Here is a 20,250-nt window from a genome sequence, read left to right as displayed (position 1 = left end):
CTCTGTATCGAATCATGTTATCTTGTTACCCAGCCCCTGATGTTTTGGGCTCAGCCCCTGGTGTTTTTAAAACCTAGAAACGCCCCTGCTGCCCACTCCATTTGTCTCGCGATTGTGCATGATCTTAGATCATAGGCCTGTATGAAAGTTAGAATTTTGAAATTAATTTAGAAAATATTATGTATGTTTAGATTATATTTTGACTAGTGTTTATGCTGCCTCATTATCATCAACGAAGAGTGCTTGCAAATATCTATTGCAAATGTGTGTATGTGCTGAAATGTGTAAATATGCCCAGCTGATGAATTGCAAATGTGTTAATGTTTGCGTTGTGCTATCTCCGTAATGGCCCATTGACACACAATATATGCCTACAGCACGTGTCTACAATTATTCGCATCAGTTATTCATATAGACTAATGGTAATATACTTTGAAATATTTATGTTAACACTTATGTCTAACACAACACGCACTCCTCCACAGGTCACCTGCCTCAGAACACAACATGTCGCTGAGTGAGCTGAGTTCCTATAGGCCAAGAGAAAGTTTGCAATCTTTTCTTGTACATTTTGTGTAGTTAATTATGAACAGTTATTAATAGAGTATCTGTATTCCATTTCTTTAGGTTTGCATCATATGATCTACTGATGTGTTTCTGGGGTTTGATTGCAAACTCTCTACCATCCATGGTCACTGTTCGACGACACAAAGAGGAGCTCTCACAGAGTCAAATGCTACAACACATTCTCTGCAGCCCATTGTTGAGTTTTTCCTATTTTTGAATTACCTTGCCCTTGGGTCCAAGCAACGGGACCTTGCTGACCGGTACGGTATCCATCAGTCCACGGTCAGCAGAATCATAAAAACATGGAGCAACTTTCTCGGCTCAGCGAGGATTTGGATACCCGAAGAGGAGATACGGACAAAACTGCCTGCAGACTTTAAGGACTACCTTGTGCCTCGCTATTAAGTGGGCCCTGGAAAGCTTACGTTATTACCTCCTCGGAGGAGAGTTTGACCTGGAGACAGACCACCGAGCCCTGACCTGGATACATTCTATGAAAGATCACAATGCCAGAGTCATGAGATGGTACCTTTCATTGCAGCCCTTTAACTTTAAGATCCGGCACAGACCTGGAAGGCTAAACGTGGTTGCCGACTATCTGTCCAGGTTTCCGGCCAATGGGAAGAGGGGGAAGGTAATGTGACAAATCTGTCTGATCGTCACCGCTGAGGGAGCAGCACTGGCACGCACACACAAACATACTTGCATACATACCCCATTCACTCTCCATTCCCATCCTCACCTGTTGTTTTGCCATCGGCAACGCGGGTGCACACGCCGGTCCGATGGCTCATGGACATTTCTCCACACCACATTTCCCTTCAGTCCAGTAGCATACCCGATCATTTCACACACACATCGTCCGTGTCTTGTGTTTTGTTCGCGTGTCTTCGTTCATTTGTTTGTTTGTTGTATGGGAGTAGTCGGGCTTTCGGCGGGTAAATGCTGCGTCGGCCAAACCGAGCAGAAGAAGAGCGGATACTTATGACATAATAGTTGGGTCGCGCCGGCGCAGTGCCGCCAAAGCCGGTGAAACCATTGTCTTGTGATTAGGGGGGATTATATGTGAATTAAGTGTTTGGTATTTATGTGTTGCGGTGTTGTTAATAATGATGTATTATTACAATGAATTTATTTGATAATTACCAGTGAGAAATATTGTTTAATGTTGATTGATGAACATTTTGGTGGGTATAATGTAACTGGTAAGAATTTAAATATATATCTTTACCTCTCAATGGGTGTTTCCAAAGAAGGCGGAGTCTGGCCTATAAAAAGGGAGGCCAGACTCACAATCAAGACTTGTTAACCAAGTCAGAGCAAGAGTGCAACTGCGGTGCCTCAAGCAAACCTTTTTACTGTGGATACGTTTTGGAGAGTTTTTCGTCTTTATTTTTATTTTATTTATTTTTGGTACTTTTTAGGTTTTTGTGTGCACCTGTATATATATTTCACTGTGGACTGTCTGTTTTTTGGCACTGTAAATAAATTACACCTTGCACGAGAGTGCTCTGCGAGTAAGCCATCATTTTGTTTACATCCTCACGGACCCAAGTTACCTTTATTCCCTTCCCCGGAAGCGAGCAGTGGCACTCGCTTCATCACAACGACAAAGATTACATCTCCTTGGTTGTCTAAATACATCCATCGTTTATTTAGATAAGCAGATTAGTTACCAGTAAGTGGTCTATTATACCCCCTCCCTCTTTCTGATTCATGTAATTGTGTTTACAGTTGCTTGCTTTTTTATTCTGTTAGGATATGTATTGTTTTAAATGTTGTGTGGTGTTATGATTTTTATGTGTTTATGTGATGCAGTGGCTATATTTTGAGCCCAAGACAAATTTATAATCAGTGATTCTCAATTTTCAAAAAATAATAAAATAATTATGTATGCTATTTATGTTCATTGTCCATTTTTTTATTTTAGATTTCATCCTGCAATATACAGGATTTGTTTGTTCTTTGTTCTTGTGCAAGATAGTTTCCCACGTTTTGGCCCTCCATATTAACACCTAGACCAAGTCTTCGCGATCCTGATGCGTCAGTATTAAACTTTGCAAGTTACAACCTATAATTAGAACTGTCTGGAATGAAAGTAGGCTATATATTTTTAAATGATAATAACAATAACATGGGCTAATTGAGAATATCTCGGAATGTTCGATAGTATTTATTAATTAATGGGCTGTATAATAATATTTAAGTAAACTTGTGGTTGGTAAGATGCTTTTTTAACGTTTTTGAAAGAAGTCTCTTATTCTTCAGGCAAATACATTTATTTGATCAAAAATACATTAAAAGCAGTAATGTGAAATATTATTACAATAAAAAGTAAAATTCTACCTGCAAAAACAAACAAACTTTTGAATGGCAGTCTAGGCTATATACAAAACTGAGAACAAATTTCCAAAAGCCTACTCTCAAAACCTTTTTTTGAAAACATAAATAGCCTAGGACATAAAGTAAGCCGTAACCTTTTGACCACCGCTTTTTATTTTTATTTATTTTTATTTATTTTTTGATTGCTGGATACTAATTTTTAAGACTGCATGTACAAAGAGCTTTTTCTATCCAATAAAATATTTCGAGCATAGCTAGAAAAAAAAGTAGTTTCACTATGTACATTTATGTTTAAAGACAACTTGTCCAGCCATGAAAATCACAATTTTAACATTCTGTGATATTTCCATGACCATGGGAATCTGTACAAATACATTTAAAATAAAGGATACAGAAATAAAAAAGGGAACTCGGTCCCTTACTCAACAGTCAGAAAAGAAATAGCCTTACACTGAATATTATGTTCCCTCAGTTGTCAAATGATAAGCTGCTGCTGCTGGTATTAACAAATATAAAAACACATGTGCAGTACTAAACAATACTAGCTTATTTCTAATGACTAATCAGCTCAATGCTTTTCAAATATTAACATGCATAGTCTCTGAAGCACATGAAGGCTTACTAAAGCTACAAAAAGTTCTAGTAAATCCACTGTCTTGATGATCTTGGTCTTTCACTTCTCAACCAACAGTAAACTCATCAGAATCCTGGGATTGAAAGTTTCTCCTCCGGGCATCTTTTTTAACCTGAGCATACGTCACATCACTAGATCCAGCATCTGAAAATATATCAGTGAATTCAAAATTCATAATTTTTATATACAGTTTTCAAATGACTTTCTTAGATTCTCAATAATGCATGTACATTTTCAGTGGTTGTTTTTATTTTGACACTCTTTTTAATCCATTTCCAGCTTCAGTTTAGAGTAAATGTTGTCACTCTCAGTGTTATTGCCTAGAAGATGCCAACAGTTCATATCACTAGTGCTTACTGTATGTCCATCAGTGGTATGAAATATGGCATTATAACATGCTAATTAACACATATTATTTAGTGTTCTATCATAATTTTACAGAGAGGATCATTTTATTTTAAAATAAAATGACCAAATTACCTCAAAATACACAATTTGCATGCAATGTCTTTTTTGGATCAGATCTGTTTCACAGCAACAAAACCACATCATAAAATCATAAGAGCAGAGATTTTTATTTCAATTTACCTTTGTTTGCTTTCTTTTTCTTCTGTTTCTTTGTAGATTTGAGTTCAATCTCAGCATATGTGATCTCAGGCGGCACACTTACACAGTCTGCAATGAACAACAGAGAAAGAAATAAGACACTTGGTTTAAGTCGATTTGCTCTAAAAAATGACTGTGATACAAAAAAAGATGGATTTGATTTCCAATTTATTTAGAAAAGAATACTGACCTCATCATAATGACATAAAATACCTTAACATCATTAATTACCTGTGCTTATTTCTTTATTAGTATTTGTATCAACAGAGTCATAAATATGTGAAGTTCCTGTAATAAATGAATATATTAATTAATTTTCAATAATACATACATTTTTAAATTGTATTATCTTATATATGAAATCGTACTCGGTTACCTAATGTAACCTCGGTTCTCTCTAGAAGAGGGAACGAGTATTGCGCAAGTTGTGAAAAGTCATCTTTTCTCGAGATCTGAAGCCAAAAAATTATCTTTAATTTTGTATTTATTGTCAACGCAGTGCGGCAGCCAGCAGACCATAGCAGGCTGTATCAGTGTGCTCATTGGCTGAAGCGAATAAGCTTGTGGCGCGACACGGCAGGTTACGCAATACTCGTTCCCTCTTCTAGAGAGAACCGAGGTTACGTTACGTAACCGAGTACGTTCTCTTATGAGAGGTTCTCTCGTATTGCGTTAGTTGCTTACGCTACGGGAACCCCTTGTCAACGCTGTGCGCACCGAGCATCCGCTGCATGAGTCCCAGGGGAGCCCGGGGAACATAAAACATGTGGGAACAGGTGGCCAGCAACGCGGGCCAGCACATGTAATAAGCACTTCATAGGAATACAGAGCGGCTCTGCCGGTCTATGTATAAACGTGTGGAGAATAGGTGGCCAGCAACGCGGGCCAGCACAAGTACATAAGCACATAATAGGGAAATACAGAGCGGCTCCGCCGATCTATGTATAGAGAGTATCACCCCCTTGTGCAACTGTGTGGAGAATAGGCGGCCAGCAACGCGGGCCAACACAAGTACATAAGCGCATCACAGGGGAATACAGAGCAGCTCCGCCGGTCTATGTATAGAGAGTCTCACCCCTTTGTGCAGCTCAACCAGAAGAGCTAGTAGTTACATGAGAGTAGCCTGCACATGAACAACTGGGCAGAACATACACGACTGATAAAAGTTTAGCCTGCATGGCGGGAACTTCCAGGTTATAAAACCTCAAGAATATAGAGGGGGAGGCCCAGCCTGCCGCCATACAAATGTCGTGAATAGAAATCCCGCTGGACCAAGCCCACGACGAAGCCATGCCTCTAGTGGAATGGGCTCTAACACCCATAGGGCACTGCAGGTGTTTGGACGCATATGCTGCTGCGATAGCGTCCACTATCCATCTGGACAGGCTATGTTTCGAGGCAGCGAGACCCTTGGTGCGTCCACCAAACGAAACAAAGAGCTGCTCAGAACGCCTGAAGGGAGTGCCAATCGTCTTGGGGACGTAACCATGTCTCGGTTTGAGGATAACTTTAGAGTCATTTGGTCCAAACTCGAGACATGCGGGGCTAACAGATAGCGCATGTAGATCCCCCACGCGTTTTACTGATGACAGAGCTATCAGAAAAATGGTTTTGAGCGAGAGGTATTTTAGGTCCATGGATTCTAATGGTTCAAAGGGATACACTTTCAGGGCCTCTAGGACCAAAGAAAGATCCCAAATAGGAACCGAAGGGGGCCGCGGGGGATTCATCCTCCTGGCTCCTCTAAGGAAGCGGATGATGAGCTCGTTCCTTCCTATCGCACGGCTGCGCGTCGAATCCGCAAACGCTGCAATAGCCGCAACATACACTTTGAGCGTGGAAGGGGACCTGCCCCTGTCCAACAGCTCTTGAAGGAAGGAAAGCACCCACGAAACCCCACACGTGCGTGGGTCCAGGCTCTTTGTAGCGCACCATTTGGAGAACACTGACCATTTAGACGCGTAGAAGGAGCTCTAGACTGCGTGATCGTGTTCACGACCCCTTCTGGCAAGGCAACGGGTATCCGTTGATTATCCACGCATGCAGAGACCAGCACTCTGGATGGGGATGCCAAATCGATCCACCGGCTTGAGAGAGAAGATCTTTCCTCACCGGGATCGGCCATGGGGCTACGTGCGACAGCCTCACCAGCTCTGGATACCAGGTTTGTAATGTCAGGTTTGACATTGTTCTGACATTCCCAGTTTGTCCTGTGTATGTTTAGTTTGGTTTATTGTGAGCACATGGCTTGTCTTGTATTCCTTGTGCCATGTGCTCTTCTGTCAATTGTCTAGCCCCTCCCATCTCGTTACCTGATAATTGATTAATCTTCCCCACCTGCTTTGTTCATTACCCTCTTTTGTTTGCTCCCTATTTAGTCTCCCTGTGTTTGCATTCCTGTGCTGGTTCATTGTCCATGTTTCCCTCGTGTTTCCTGTTCCCGCCTGAGATCTCTCTTGTTTTCCCCCACAGGGTAGTTTTTGTTTGTAGTTTTGGTTTTGCCTTTTATTTACTTAATAAACATCCTTATTTCCGCACTTGTATCATCGCTTCACTTTTAACCATTTTGTGACAACTAGACATAATATTTCATACAGAAAATAAAATATATTTTGTTATGCAGTTTTTGGTCAAATAAAACCAAATGACAAGTTCAATATGTATATGTAAGACCCAAAATATCATCTCAAACTTTAGAAGAGTGAAATATTATCTAGTTGTGAAATATGTCCGGTTAGTTAAAAGTTACACCTAAGTGTATTTTATCTCAGCTTGTAAAGATGTATGTATTAATGGGTAATGAGTAAAGACTGACCAGACAGCAGTGTCATGTCTCCGGCTTCACTCTGGTTCTGCTCTGATTTCTGACTGATGTTCTGCTGTCGACTGACAGGAGACGGAGACTCAGATCTTACACCTAGTCAGACACAAAATATGTGTGTATAATCTCTTTCATGTATACATGTTTAAGAATGACAAAGTGTTTAGTTTTTATTTCTTTTTCACATTATGGTTGTGTCCAAAACATTAATTTGCCTCACTGCCTGCTGTCTTCATAGGCAGAAAATAAAACCTGATAAATGACTAATTTGGAGAGTTTTACACATGCAGTAACTCTGTATATCAAACAACTAGTGGACAAGATGGAGGACTTGCACTTTCAATGATTTCAATATAGATTACATAAATATTTATCAATACTTTTCAGTATTGAAGTAACAAATTATGGTTTCCCTGACCAGCTGAAATCTGCCCAGAAACCTTCTGAAACCAGCAAACATACCAGCTTTACCAGGTTTGGAAACCAGCGAGGACCAGAAAACCAGCTTAGACTGATGTTTGACAGCTCACAAGCGTTATGAACAAAGCTAATGTCTGAAAATCTGTCACTGAATTTTAATATGTCAGATGATGAACCTTTGTTGTTTCTGTAGCGCCACAGGAGGACAATGAAGACAATAATCAAAACTGCAACAGTCAGTCCTGCAGTCACTCCAATTATCACGAGATTGAGACCATTAGATCCTGAGTCTGGAGAAAGTGAGATACATATATATTTGACATCTATGGGTAAATTGTACAGGAACATTTCAACTATGTTTATAGTTCTTACTCTCACCTCTGACTGAGATCCAGCTCTTGGGAGACTCTCCTCTCTCTGGGTGTTTGCAGTAGTAGAAACCCTCATGTGACTTTGAGACAGTAGGGATGATCATCTCTGTAGTTTGATTCTGGATGAGTGATCCATCTTTATAGAAATCAGCATTGAGGTTTGATAGGGTTGTATATTTATATAAACAGCGTAGAGTCAGATTATCTCCTTCAGTCACAGGATGAACAGGACTCTCCAGAATCACACCAACTACAGAAACACAGGAGACATATCAACAACGTGATGAAATAATACAAAACAGAAGAAAAATCTAAATTTAAAAATGTATACATCAATACGAGGATGTTTGGAGTTGTTTTAGTAAGCTTTGATTATAAACTGCCAGTGAAATGAATAAAACCAGAAACCCAGACTCACAGTGTACAGTGATATTAACAGGATGATAGTGCTCTCCAGATTCAGACTGACACCAGTAAACTCCAGTGTCTGATGGGATAGTGGAGTGGATTGTACATGTAGATCCTGTTTGTGATCCCCACACTGATGATGAACAATCTTCCAGCCGCCCGCGGTCTGTGTATCTTCTCACTGTCCATCCATCAGAGTTACTCTGGTCCTCACAGCTCAGAGAGAGAGAGTCAGATGTGAAGTGTTGAGTTCTGCTGGGACTGATGATCAGAGACACTGGAGGAGAAACGCCTGACAAGACAATTACAGCTATCATTTGGAAATTGTCTTTATTAAAGATCATTTAAACTATATATGTGAACTCACCAGTGACCCACAGTGGTTGTGTGTTGCTGTATGTTGTGTAAACGGCTGTTTTATCTCTCTCTGCTCTGCACACATACACTCCTGTGTGTTTTAGATCAGCAGAACTGACGGTGTGTTTTCCTCCAGCTCCTCTGCTGCTGTCTGAGAGGAGGTCATAATCATTCCTGCTCCCTGTAGAAAGTGAGAATGTGTAGATTTAATATAAATTACACTTTTAACTAAACTGAATACACTGGTTTACATTGGTGTAACGCAAATTATCCCATTGTGTTTAGGTTGTTTTATTCAGGGTTTGATCAATGGCTCTAATGTTGTTACAGAGCAGTGACTGTAAATGAGGGATTGGGATCTCAAAGTAGGTTTCACTGCTTGGTGCCCATGGAAGTGTTGCCCTTAATACCCAGTCTGTGTCTGGTTTCAGACATATTAAATTATATATTTCACTTCAGTATAACCAGTTAATTCAGATGAAGCACATTATAACTGACCTGAGACAGTTACAGTGAACCAGCTGAATGTCCAGCCTGTAGAGGAGCCGTTAACCTCACAGATCAGAGTCACTGGATCTCCTTCAGTCAACCACTTCTGAGGAGAAACACTTAAAACTGCTCTGGGAACTGAAATAGAGACATCACTCATTAATAACATGTTAAACTTGTGTGTGTTTATGAAGAGATGATCAAACTCACCTGATACTGTCAGTGTAACTTCATCACTGCGATGTGATCTGCGTGATCCTTCAGTCTCTGTCCCATAACAGGAGTATTTACCTGCGTCAGACTCAGTAACAGAACTGAATGTGTGTTGCTGTCGTTCACTGAAAACACTGGTTGAACCTTCTTTATACCAGTTGTAGCTCCAGCTAGTGACTCCTCCATCATATATGTCACATCTGAGAGTGACTGTCTCTCCTCTGAATACATGATGATGATCAGGTGTAATGGTCACTCTGGGTTTTGGTCTTTCTGTAGAACAACAACAATTAACACTGAAAATAATGTGATAAATAATATAATAAAATAAATACAAATAATAAAATGTGCTGTTTTTTATTGTACAAGCAGTTACAAAACACTAAATCAAGTTAAACTGAAGTGTTGTTCTCTATGTTTATTTAGTGTCTTATAAATCATTTTCATATTGTGTTTTAAGAGCAGGTCATTATGAGAGGAAAAACACTTGCCATGTATTGTCACTGCTACTGGTTCACTGTAATGTGTGTAATATTCTCCTCTTCTTGCTCTGCATCTGTACTGTCCTCCATCAGAGACTTTCACAGGATTGATTGTTTTAGTTTCAGCTTCAGGAGATTCAGTGTTTGAGTCTTTACTCCAGAGAAACTCCCATCCATCCCATGACTGATCCAGCTCACATCTCAGAGTAACTGAGTCTCCAGTGAACACTGAACTCTGTGGCCGTACAGTCAGAGTTGGTTTGAGAACATCTGTCAATATAAAGTCAGTGGGAGCATGAGATGTGAACGTTTTTCAGCAGATCTCATTCTCTCACTGGTAAACTAGTGCATTTTTATTTCACAAACAGGCAGACCACAAAAGTGTAAAGACCCCCCTAAGTGGAGTTCAAACCCACATCCTTTAGGTTAGTAGCCCTGAGCTCAACGCAGGGTTTCACACCACCTACATCCACCAGAGACACACACATCAGTTACCACAGGGTTACAAATGGTCATTGTTGTTCAAATGACTTTGTTGTTGCAGGTCCAGCAACTCTAATCATTTTTATGGAATCTGTAGACAAATGTCAAAACATATTTTATATTTCTAAATTCTGCATAAAAACGTTTTCATGTGAGTGAATGTTTTTGTCACACCTCAGAACCGTCTGTTTGGTGTTACTCACAACACATGAATCATTTATATAACTTAATTAAAAAGCTGTATTTATAGTCATGACACTCATTTCATTGCTGGTGTCACAAGATGAAGAAGAGGGAAGACGGACTGAAGACGAGGTTATCAAATATAAACAGGTTTTTGATTACAAGGAGGCAAGCAGGAGTAACAGTGTGCAGAGGAGTATAAACGTAACAAACACTACCATACACAAACATCAACCGACAACTAAAGACTGAACACAGAGGAACTAAATACACAGAGGTAACGAAATAAATGACGAACAGCTGTGATGAATGAATGTCCATGGTAACTGATGAGTGGAGGGAGAAAACAAACGTGATGAATGAAAAAAACTGAAAGTCCATGAAAACGAGACTAAAGGTGAATGAGTGCAGATGACTGTGACAGCTGGGGCCGGATCAGCAAAAATCTTCTTAAAAAAGAAGTTAATAAAGTTCTTAAGATAAATTCCAAGAAGTTCGAAATCTTCCTTTGGGGATTTAAGACAGGTTGGAGGTTATCCTGACTTTCAGAAGTTATTTAAGATGAGTAATAAGAGTAAATGATGTATAATTACATGCAAATTATTAATAATAATTACACTGTAACAATGACACCTTAAAATTTTTGTCTTAAGAACAATCGTAAAAAGAAAGATAAGAACATTCTTAAGAAAAGTTTTTGTCAATACAAAATATTCTTATCTTTTTTTTTTTTTTTTCTTAAGTTAGAAAATAAGAAGAAAATAGTAGTTAAGAAGATTTTTATTCCTAAGATTGTTTTGTGAATCCGGCCCCTGGTTTGTAACAGAATCACACATTTGTAATGACATGTATTAATCAAATTCACTCACCTTGAGTGTGTCCAGAGTGGATGTTTGAAATCAGCACTGAAAACACAAAGTACAAAAGAAAGAAAACTCATGAAAGATTGTGTATTTTAATTGTTTCTAGTAAAGATCATCAAACTCATCCGTTGATTATCCAGATTTCTTTTGATTTTTTTTTCTGTGGGATTTTATTTCCAAAGTTCTTCCCGTGAAGTAAACGGCTGTGTTTCTCTTAGGGGTCTCTGGATGTCTTGTGTTTGTAAATTAGCTTTAGGTATAAAGGTCTGTCCCACAGACAGATATTTGGGTTCAGACTCTCTGAAGACAGACTAACATCACTGCTGAAGAATGTGCTGCTCTGATACCTTCAGTAAATGCTTCTCTCCACAAGAACTTAGTTTATGTATAAGAGAAATCGACTACACTGGCAAGCCACCAAAGTGACAGTTCAGCCAAACACAGGATAATCTGACAATTATTACACTGTGAACATGGAGCTGATCAACTTTCTATTATACTTTAAACATTTATGCATATTCTTTCTTTGCTTGTGAAACAGCATAATTTCACTCTCAGACGTTTCTCAGCTTCACAACACAGAATTGTTTAATTTCTCTTTAAGTCTTTCTTCTAATTTGTCTAGATCTAGTGGCTCCTGAATGAGTGTTTCTGTAAAAACCTTTCTAGAGTCTGAAAACAGTGACAATAATAACAATTAACTCATATAAACTCTTACTAACTGCATACTAGTGAACATCTAAAGACTAACTAGTGAATATCTACCTAGTGCATCTCAACAGCAACCTGTACAAAACTAACAAACATAAATGATTCAGCAAACACCATTACAAAGCATTAAACCGAGTGAGTGAACAAGCAGACTGACCCAAACACAACAGAGTGCATTTCTCTCACAAACACCATTAACTGCACACTTCTCTCAAGCTCATCTTTCACTCATATATCATGAGCTAGAGCTGGATTTGAAGCTCTGAGAGCATAAAAAAACAACAACAAAAAAACACCAGGAACACAAATCCTATTCATAATACAAGTGCAATTATTTTGAGAGAAATAATACTCACAGAGCAGAAGAGGAAGTTGACTGAGCTCCATACTGACTGAATAATGACAGACGGTTAAAGACAGACTGAGTTAAAGCCTCAAGACTTCCTGATACATAGTCAGATCTTTAGGAACAATATGACAGATTAAAGAAGACATACTAATGTGCCTCGTGTTACAGAAAACCTTTTGATAATCTTGTAACCTATTTTCAAAAATGTCACGCAAGTTTCCTACTGAAATGTTGTCAGCACTTAATCAATATCAACGTGAACAGCATAAATTTGCCATTATGAGAAGTAATGTTCTTGTGTTTAATGGAAAAGGAATCATAACTTTGATGGGTAACACTTTAGAATACTGTTCCTTCATTAATGAATAATTACACAGGAACAAACAAGTAACGCATTATTAACATTCTAGTAACTACTATTAACTAACAAGAAACTCTGATTAACAAATTAGTAAGTAATCGCGCTCAGATGAATGTAGTAGTTCATTATTAGCTAATCAATAACTACTATTTTTTTCATACCTCCCAGAGAACTACTATCTACAGGTTCATAATTAACATGAATAATGCATAATTTATAATAAAAGGTAATGGTAACCCACTAGTAATGACTCAAGTATTACTACATCATTTTAAAGGTACTACTAATTATTTGGATCAGTATTCTAAAGTGAAAAACATGATAACTACCTAATATTGACTGAAGTCATTGTAAGCTTTTGAGATTTTTGTAAGATTTTGAATAGTAATTCCTTCCAATGGATTTGGGGTAACACTTCAGTCATTACTAGTGTGTTCCCATGATCTTCACTTTAGAATACTGATCCAAATAATTAGTAGTTCCTTTAGAAGGATGTAGTAACACTTGATTAATTACTATCAAAAACCTTACAAAAGCCTTAAAAGCTTACAATGACTTCAGTTAATATTAGGTATTTATCATGATCTTCACTTTAGAATACTGATCCAAATTATTAGTAGTTCCTTTAGAAGGATGTAGTAACACTTGATTAATTACTAATGAGTTACCATTACCTTATTATATATTATGCATTATTAATATTAATTATGAACCTGTATAGTAGTTCTTAGTAGTCTTCAGTGAGGTATGAAAAACAGTAGTTACTGATTAGCTAATCAGTTAATCAGTAATCAGAGTTTCTTGTTAGTTAATAGTAGTTACTACAATGTTAATAGTGCATTACTCATTTGTTCATGTGTAGTTATTCATTAATGAAGGAACAGTATTCTAAAGTGTTACCCTTTGATGGATCTTTATTGTAATAATGGTATTCGCTGTATTTATAACTTTATAAGTTAAGAAGCAGAAACTGGTGAACAGATGCTGTTCCTCCCACACTGGTTGATGTCACTGATCTGAAAGAGAAGAAACCAAACCACAACTATGAGCTCATCTCGATCTATTTCTAAGCTATCAGGCCTCTAACAATAAAGGTGTCGAGTTTGGCACTGATATGGACAAGTTTAATATTCATACACCAAGACAAGGGGTAACAACTTTAATGCTTGTTCCTCTTAATTTAGTGAATTCAGCTTCTGTATGATTCAAATAACAATTTCGTTAGTACTTTTGAGAAAGTAACTTTTGAAAAAAAAAAATATATATATATATATATAATTCTTGTCTTACTGTCCTCAGCAGTCATTTCAATTCTTGCCAAAGGTCATAAGTCTTATTGTCATTTGTACATTTTCCATATGGTGGAAAACGGAAGACTGAAATTTGTAAGACAGGCTATGAACGCAAACAAATGTAATAAGTTAGCTCAAATGGGAAATATTAATAATAACTCATAATTATCAGTTATGATTAATTATTAATATTTGGGTCGGTTAATTGGATTAACTTGAGGTATCTAAATTAATATTACAATCAATTAATCAGTTCCAACGAACTCTTTTGATTATTCATTTATTCTAAGAAAAGCGTATCTTTCATGGCCACCGAAAGATAATTATTTCTTAGCATGCACAGCGCTTAGAGCATGTAACAAGATCAAGATCGTAAAAGGGATTTTGTTGCAAGCAGAGAATCAGAACCAACTACATATTGTGCACAAGTTTTATTAACTAAATCACAAACATAACTAAACTAAACAAACTTACATACATACACACATGCATAGGTAAAATGGTGAGTGATAGAATGGAACTGGAAGCAGGAAAGGGAACTATGGAAAAGGTCTATTTAACTATGAAAAGTACCATCAGCTGATCATTTTCAGAGCACCTCATTAAATTGATATTTGCATGGTCTGTGCAGTGGCCACTATTCTTGAAGTGGTTGAAAATTGAGTTCGTTGATGTGTCCGTGAGAGTCAAATGTCACTGTAGAAGTTGCAATCATTTTCTTCTCTGCTGGATGGAGAAGATATTGTTACGACCGTCTAGGGGTCTGTGTCGTAACTAAAAAAAAAAGTGAAATGAGTCTCACTACCAGAGAGATTAGGAAAACGTATTTACTTTTATTTACGGGCAAAAGGAAACAAATTCCAACTTCAGAGGATGACAAGGCCAAAATAATAAACAAAATCCCCTTCGTGTTAGATGAACTAAATTCCTAAACCAAAAGAAAAGAAAATGAAATACACAATCCTTCCTTCCCTAACTCCCTAAATAAAAAAACAGAGTGCAAAATATGTACATCAAAAGAAATGGCGTCAAACCTCCTACAGCCCTTAATACGTTTGCAGTACAGATCACCCAATATTTACATAAGGTAATTTAAACAATACAAATTCATATCAACAGCAAGACATAGCATTAGACGAACTCTTTCTCTCTGGCAAGATACGCAATCCTACGAAGAGCGACTTAAAAGGCAGCGACGCAAGCACGCGGTGGCACAAAGGGCCTCTGGAAGGTGTCTGGGGTGGTCCTTTTATCCTGGTTGGTTGTAGAGACGAACCAATCGCCGCGTCCGGTGAATTATCTGGAGGAACACCCATCTGAAAAGCAAGCAAATACCCAGAAGGAACACCAGAGGGCAGAATGACACACAAACTCCGAACACCCCCATCCATAAAATAAAACATGTTTTAAATGCTAATTAACACGGGATAGAGAATCAGCTATCACATTGTCGGTACCCTTTTTATGACAAATGTTCAAACTGTAACCTTGACAAATTAACGACCAGCGCATGAGACGATGGTTGGCGTTGGAGAAATATTAATGGGTTATGGTCAGTGTAAACATTCACTGGTTGTACAGTGGAACCGATGTACACCTCAAAGTGTTGCAAAGCAAAAATTAAAGCAAGGGCCTCCTTTTCAATGGTACTGTAGCTTAGCTGATGTTTTAGGAACTTCTTTGAAAAAAAACTAATAGGATGATTTAGACCATCATTCCCAACCTGTAATAATACAGCACCAGCACCACTACCACTAGCGTCAACTTCCAACAAAAATGGTTTTTCAAAATCAGGGGTAATAAGCACAGGTTTTGCACACAGCAACATTTTTAGAGCGTTAAATGCAGCTTCACATTCAGCAGACCATTTAAATGAGACTGCTTTCCGGAGTAGTCCTGTTAGGGGACCCGCAACTATGGAGAAATTCCTACAGAAACAGCGGTAATACCCGATCATTCCTAGAAATCGTCGCAGCTCTCTTTTGTTCTCAGGAACCGGGAAATGAAGGATTGCTTCAACCTTCGAATTCAAAGGATGAACTTTACCACTTCCAACCTCTTTCCCTAAATAGGTGACGGTAGCACATCCAAATTCACACTTGGCTAAGTTTAGAGTGAGGTTAGCAGCTTTAAGTCGCTCAAAGACTCCACGCAAGGTTTTCAGATGATCTTCCCATGTATTTCCATAACACACAACATCGTCTAAATAAGCCTCACAATTAGACATGTTGGACAACACGACAGACATAAGCCGTTGAAAAGTGGCACCCGAGTTTCGAAGTCCGAAAGGCATTACCCGATATTGTAAGAACACATCAGGGGTGGCGAACGCCGAAATCTCAGATGCACGCGCCGAAAGGGGCACCTGCCAATATCCTTTTAGCAAGTCTAATTTCGCCACAAACTTTGCGTTCCCGACACGGTCAACACAATCTTCCATGCGTGGCATGGGGAAAGAATCAGCTTTTGTCACCGAATTTACCTTCCTGTAATCGGTACAAAAACGTGACGACCCGTCTGATTTGGGCACTATAAGACATGGAGAACACCAAGGACTAGAACTTGGGACAGCCAAACTATGTTCAAGTAAATACCGTGTTTCTTGTCTCATAAGTTCCCTCTTAACTGGATTTACCCGATAAGAATTTTGTTTAATAGGCGCATGTGAACTGACATCAATGTCATGCGTTAACACTTGTGTCATCGAAGGAAAATCACCGAACAAGGTTTGATAACTCTGAATCAAGGTTCTAATATCAGCTTGGTTAGAAACTGATAAGTGAGATAACTTAGAAGAAAGATTCGACAAGGTTTCTGAGTTAGACAAACGGGCAGTAGTGAAAGCGGCGCTATTCATCATCAAATCATCACTTTCTGGAGAGTATTCTGCAAGGGACTCCACTGCTGGTGCAACAGTGACAACAGGAGACTTTTTCACAGAATCATGCCGGGTCACATATGTTTTAAGCATATTGACATGACAAACCCATGACTTCTTCCTACGCTCAGGAGTGGAAACAACATAGTTAGTATCACTCAATTTTTCGCTAATTTCATAGGGACCAGTGAATTTAGCTCTCAGTACTGCACCAGGCACAGGTAGTAAGACTAAAACTTTATCTCCGACACAAAATGAACGTTGGACAGCTTTTTGATCATAACGACACTTCATGTGGTCTTGTGCCGAGTCAAGCGATCGTTTTGCCAGCTTCCACATCTCGTGTAGCTTTTCGCGAAAGGAACTGACATATTCTGGGACATTTTTCACGGGGGCTTGGAGAGTAGGAGACAAAAACTGCTCCTGCAAAATTTTCAAAGGACCGCGCACCGTGTGTCCAAAGATCAGCTCTGACGGACTAAATCTGAGCGACGCTTGAGTTGTAGTTCGAATGGCAAACAACAAAAGGGGAATTTCCTCATCCCATTCCTTTGGTTGTTCAACGCAAAAGGTTCGGAGCATAGACTTAAGTGTTTGGTGAAACCTTTCAAGAGCACCTTGCGACTGTGGATGAAATACACTAGATACCTGATGCCTGATGTTCAACTTTTTTATTGCCTTAGCGAACACTTTAGACATGAAGTTGGTTCCTTGGTCCGACTGAATACATTTAGGTACCCCAAAAGTCATAAAGAATTTAATAATTGCCTTAACAACTGCATGAGCCTTCAGTGAACGGAGAGGAATCGCCTCAGGATATCTAGTCGATGCACACATTAAAGTTAACAGATTCACATTTCCGGATTTTGTTTTAGGCAATGGCCCAACACAGTCGATTATAATCCGCTCAAACGGTTCACCAATCACTGGTATCGGTTTCAATGGGGCTGGGGGAATCACCTGGTTGGGCTTGCCAGCCATTTGACAGGCATGGCACGATTTACAGAATTTTGCTACGTCCGATTTCATTGATGGCCAAAAGAAATACTTCAATAGATAATCATAGGTCTTTCGAATACCTAGGTGGCCGGACAGTTCATGGTCATGTGCCACACTCAACACCTGTTCTCTAAAAGTTCCTGGAATCACCACCTGAAAAACAGTGCCCCAGTCATCTCTGACACGATTTGGTGACCACTTTCGCATCAGCACGCCTTCTTCAACAAAATAGGCAATGGGGTGTTCTGGCAAAACGGACTGCTCGACAGCTGCTGCAAAACAGTGAGAAAGAGTTTGATTGGTACATTGTGCCTCAATTAACGTAGCCTGCTCACACGGTAAATCAACATTAGGAATTGCGTACATTTTCAGCTCTACTACATCAGATTCCTCGGAATTATCCTCACTCAAAAAGGTTTCCGACAGGTCAACAATGTCACTACACATGTGCTAAACACATTCGGAAATTCTTCCTGCAAATCGTCATCATCATCGTACGCAACCGGAACATCTACCACTTCTGGTAAACAAAAAACTTTGTCACCCGCCAAGTCATTTCCTAATATGAGCGATACACCTTTAACTGGTAACTCTGCACGCACAGCCAGTTTAACTTTCCCCGACACAATACCAGAGCGCATATGTACATGGTGCAGAGGAACTCTAACGACTGACAAACCAAGACCTTGCAGCAATACACTCGAACCGCAGCTTGACTGCTCTGAAAACGGTAACACACTTTCTAAGATTAAGGATTGGCTCGCACCAGTATCACGGAGGATACGAACATTTCTCATTTCCGAGTCCTCCGTAAGTGACACAACACCGTCAACAATAAACGGCTCAAACCCTGCGTCAGTATCTGCTGACCCAATAGTAACTAGAGAACATTCAACCAAAGCAACGCCCTTCGGCGGTGGTGTTTTCCTGCCCGCTTTACGCTTGAGAGAGGGACAGACCGCGATGAGATGTCCCACTTCATGACAGTAAAAACACTCACAAATTTCATCATTAACAGCCCCTAACCCCTTTTTTGACACAGCTGTGGTATCTTTAGGACTAACGTTACGAACACGATCGGAAACATTTCGTCTCGTGGGAGACGAATACACGACTCTATGAGTCAGCACAAACTCATCCGCAAACACCGCTGCTTCAGAAAGAAAAGAAACTTTCTGCTCATTTAGGTAAATCACGATTTTCTCGGGAAGACAATTCTTAAACTCTTCCAACAGCATCAATTCCTTTAACTGTTCAAACGTAGTAACTTTGCTCGCTGCGCACCACTTCTCGAACAAATTTGCTTTATCACGTGCGAATTCTACAAACGTTTGACTAGTGGTTTTCACTTCATGACGAAATCTCTGCCGGTAGGCTTCAGGCACCAACTCATAAGCGCGTAAGACAGCATTCTTCATCTCATCATAATTTAAACTCTGTTCGAGCGTTAAAGCAGAACAGACTTCTTGCGCTTTTCCAACCAATTTACATTGTAACAAAAGTGGCCAGACAGTACGCGGCCATTTCAACGTAGCTGCGATACGCTCAAATACATTAAAATATGTATCAACCTCGCTCTCACGGAACAACGGGACTAAAGCAATTTGTCTACTAATATCAAATTCACTTACTTGAAAAGGCGATCGTGGTGCAGGAACGGAACTCGGAGTGGAAGCATCAACAGGAGCTGAAACTGGCACATTCACGCTGGGCGCCCCATCAGCGGGGAAGTGAGCTGGTTGTTGTTGGGCTTTTAGATCCAGATCTAGCTCCTTGAGCCTGATTGCTCGCTGAGTCTCAATTTCAACTGCCCGCACCTGCAACAGCTGATTCTGATACTGTTGTCTACTCAGCTCTATCTCCAGCTCTTTCAATCTGATTGCCAGCAAAGGATCTCTAGGAGACGGAAAATTAGCAGGATCTATGCTAATCAGCTCCGTGGGTTTGGGTTCCTCCGCCCCCTCGCCCCCGGAAGCCGACATGTCAAATGCAACACCTGCTTCACGTTCCTGAGATAAACCCCCCTGCTCCATCAAATGCTTATGAATCACTCCTTTCATTTCTGCCTTCCTCGCACCACGAATAACCTGAATCTGATACAAATCCGCAATAGCCAACAAATCATCTTTGCGACAAATATCTAATTGCTGTGCTGATGGCTGAATGGCAAAGTGATCTAATTCGAATTTAGAAGTCATTTCCAATTCCCTCCTCCTTAAAATGAAAACCACTAGGGAAACGCAAACATACAAAGCCAACTTCATTAGTTTTCTCTTCCCTTAAAAGAAGATAGGACGAGCCCCCAATTTGTTACGACCGTATAGGGGTCTGTGTCGTAACTAAAAAAAAAAGTGAAATGAGTCTCACTACCAGAGAGATTAGGAAAACGTATTTACTTTTATTTACGGGCAAAAGGAAAC

The 20,250-nt window shown here is 39.4% G+C and overlaps 1 protein-coding gene across 1 annotated transcript in view; it reads right to left on the bottom strand.

The window, feature by feature from the left end:
• Positions 1-2,824: 2,824 nt before the first annotated feature.
• Positions 2,825-20,250, bottom strand: part of LOC311098232 (uncharacterized protein) — a 179,338-nt gene continuing 161,912 nt past the window's right edge. Inside the window, exons 17-33 of the mRNA XM_084138318.1 lie at positions 19,462-19,923; positions 18,597-18,771; positions 17,911-18,102; positions 16,783-17,037; positions 15,886-16,482; positions 12,308-12,343; positions 11,247-11,282; positions 9,227-9,502; positions 9,026-9,154; positions 8,538-8,708; positions 8,181-8,462; positions 7,770-8,012; positions 7,568-7,681; positions 6,966-7,067; positions 4,382-4,438; positions 4,133-4,219; positions 2,825-3,688 (exon numbers count right to left, since the gene is read on the bottom strand). Coding sequence (XP_083994444.1) covers positions 3,591-3,688; positions 4,133-4,219; positions 4,382-4,438; positions 6,966-7,067; positions 7,568-7,681; positions 7,770-8,012; positions 8,181-8,462; positions 8,538-8,708; positions 9,026-9,154; positions 9,227-9,502; positions 11,247-11,282; positions 12,308-12,343; positions 15,886-16,482; positions 16,783-17,037; positions 17,911-18,102; positions 18,597-18,771; positions 19,462-19,923 — 3,312 coding nt within the window. The 3' untranslated portion in view covers positions 2,825-3,590. The remainder of the gene's footprint in view (positions 3,689-4,132; positions 4,220-4,381; positions 4,439-6,965; positions 7,068-7,567; positions 7,682-7,769; positions 8,013-8,180; positions 8,463-8,537; positions 8,709-9,025; positions 9,155-9,226; positions 9,503-11,246; positions 11,283-12,307; positions 12,344-15,885; positions 16,483-16,782; positions 17,038-17,910; positions 18,103-18,596; positions 18,772-19,461; positions 19,924-20,250) is intronic.

Source organism: Abramis brama (assembly GCF_963993115.1).
Source record: "Abramis brama genome assembly, chromosome: 1".
Lineage (NCBI taxonomy): Eukaryota > Metazoa > Chordata > Actinopteri > Cypriniformes > Leuciscidae > Abramis > Abramis brama.
This window is presented reverse-complemented; position numbering and strand designations above follow the sequence as displayed.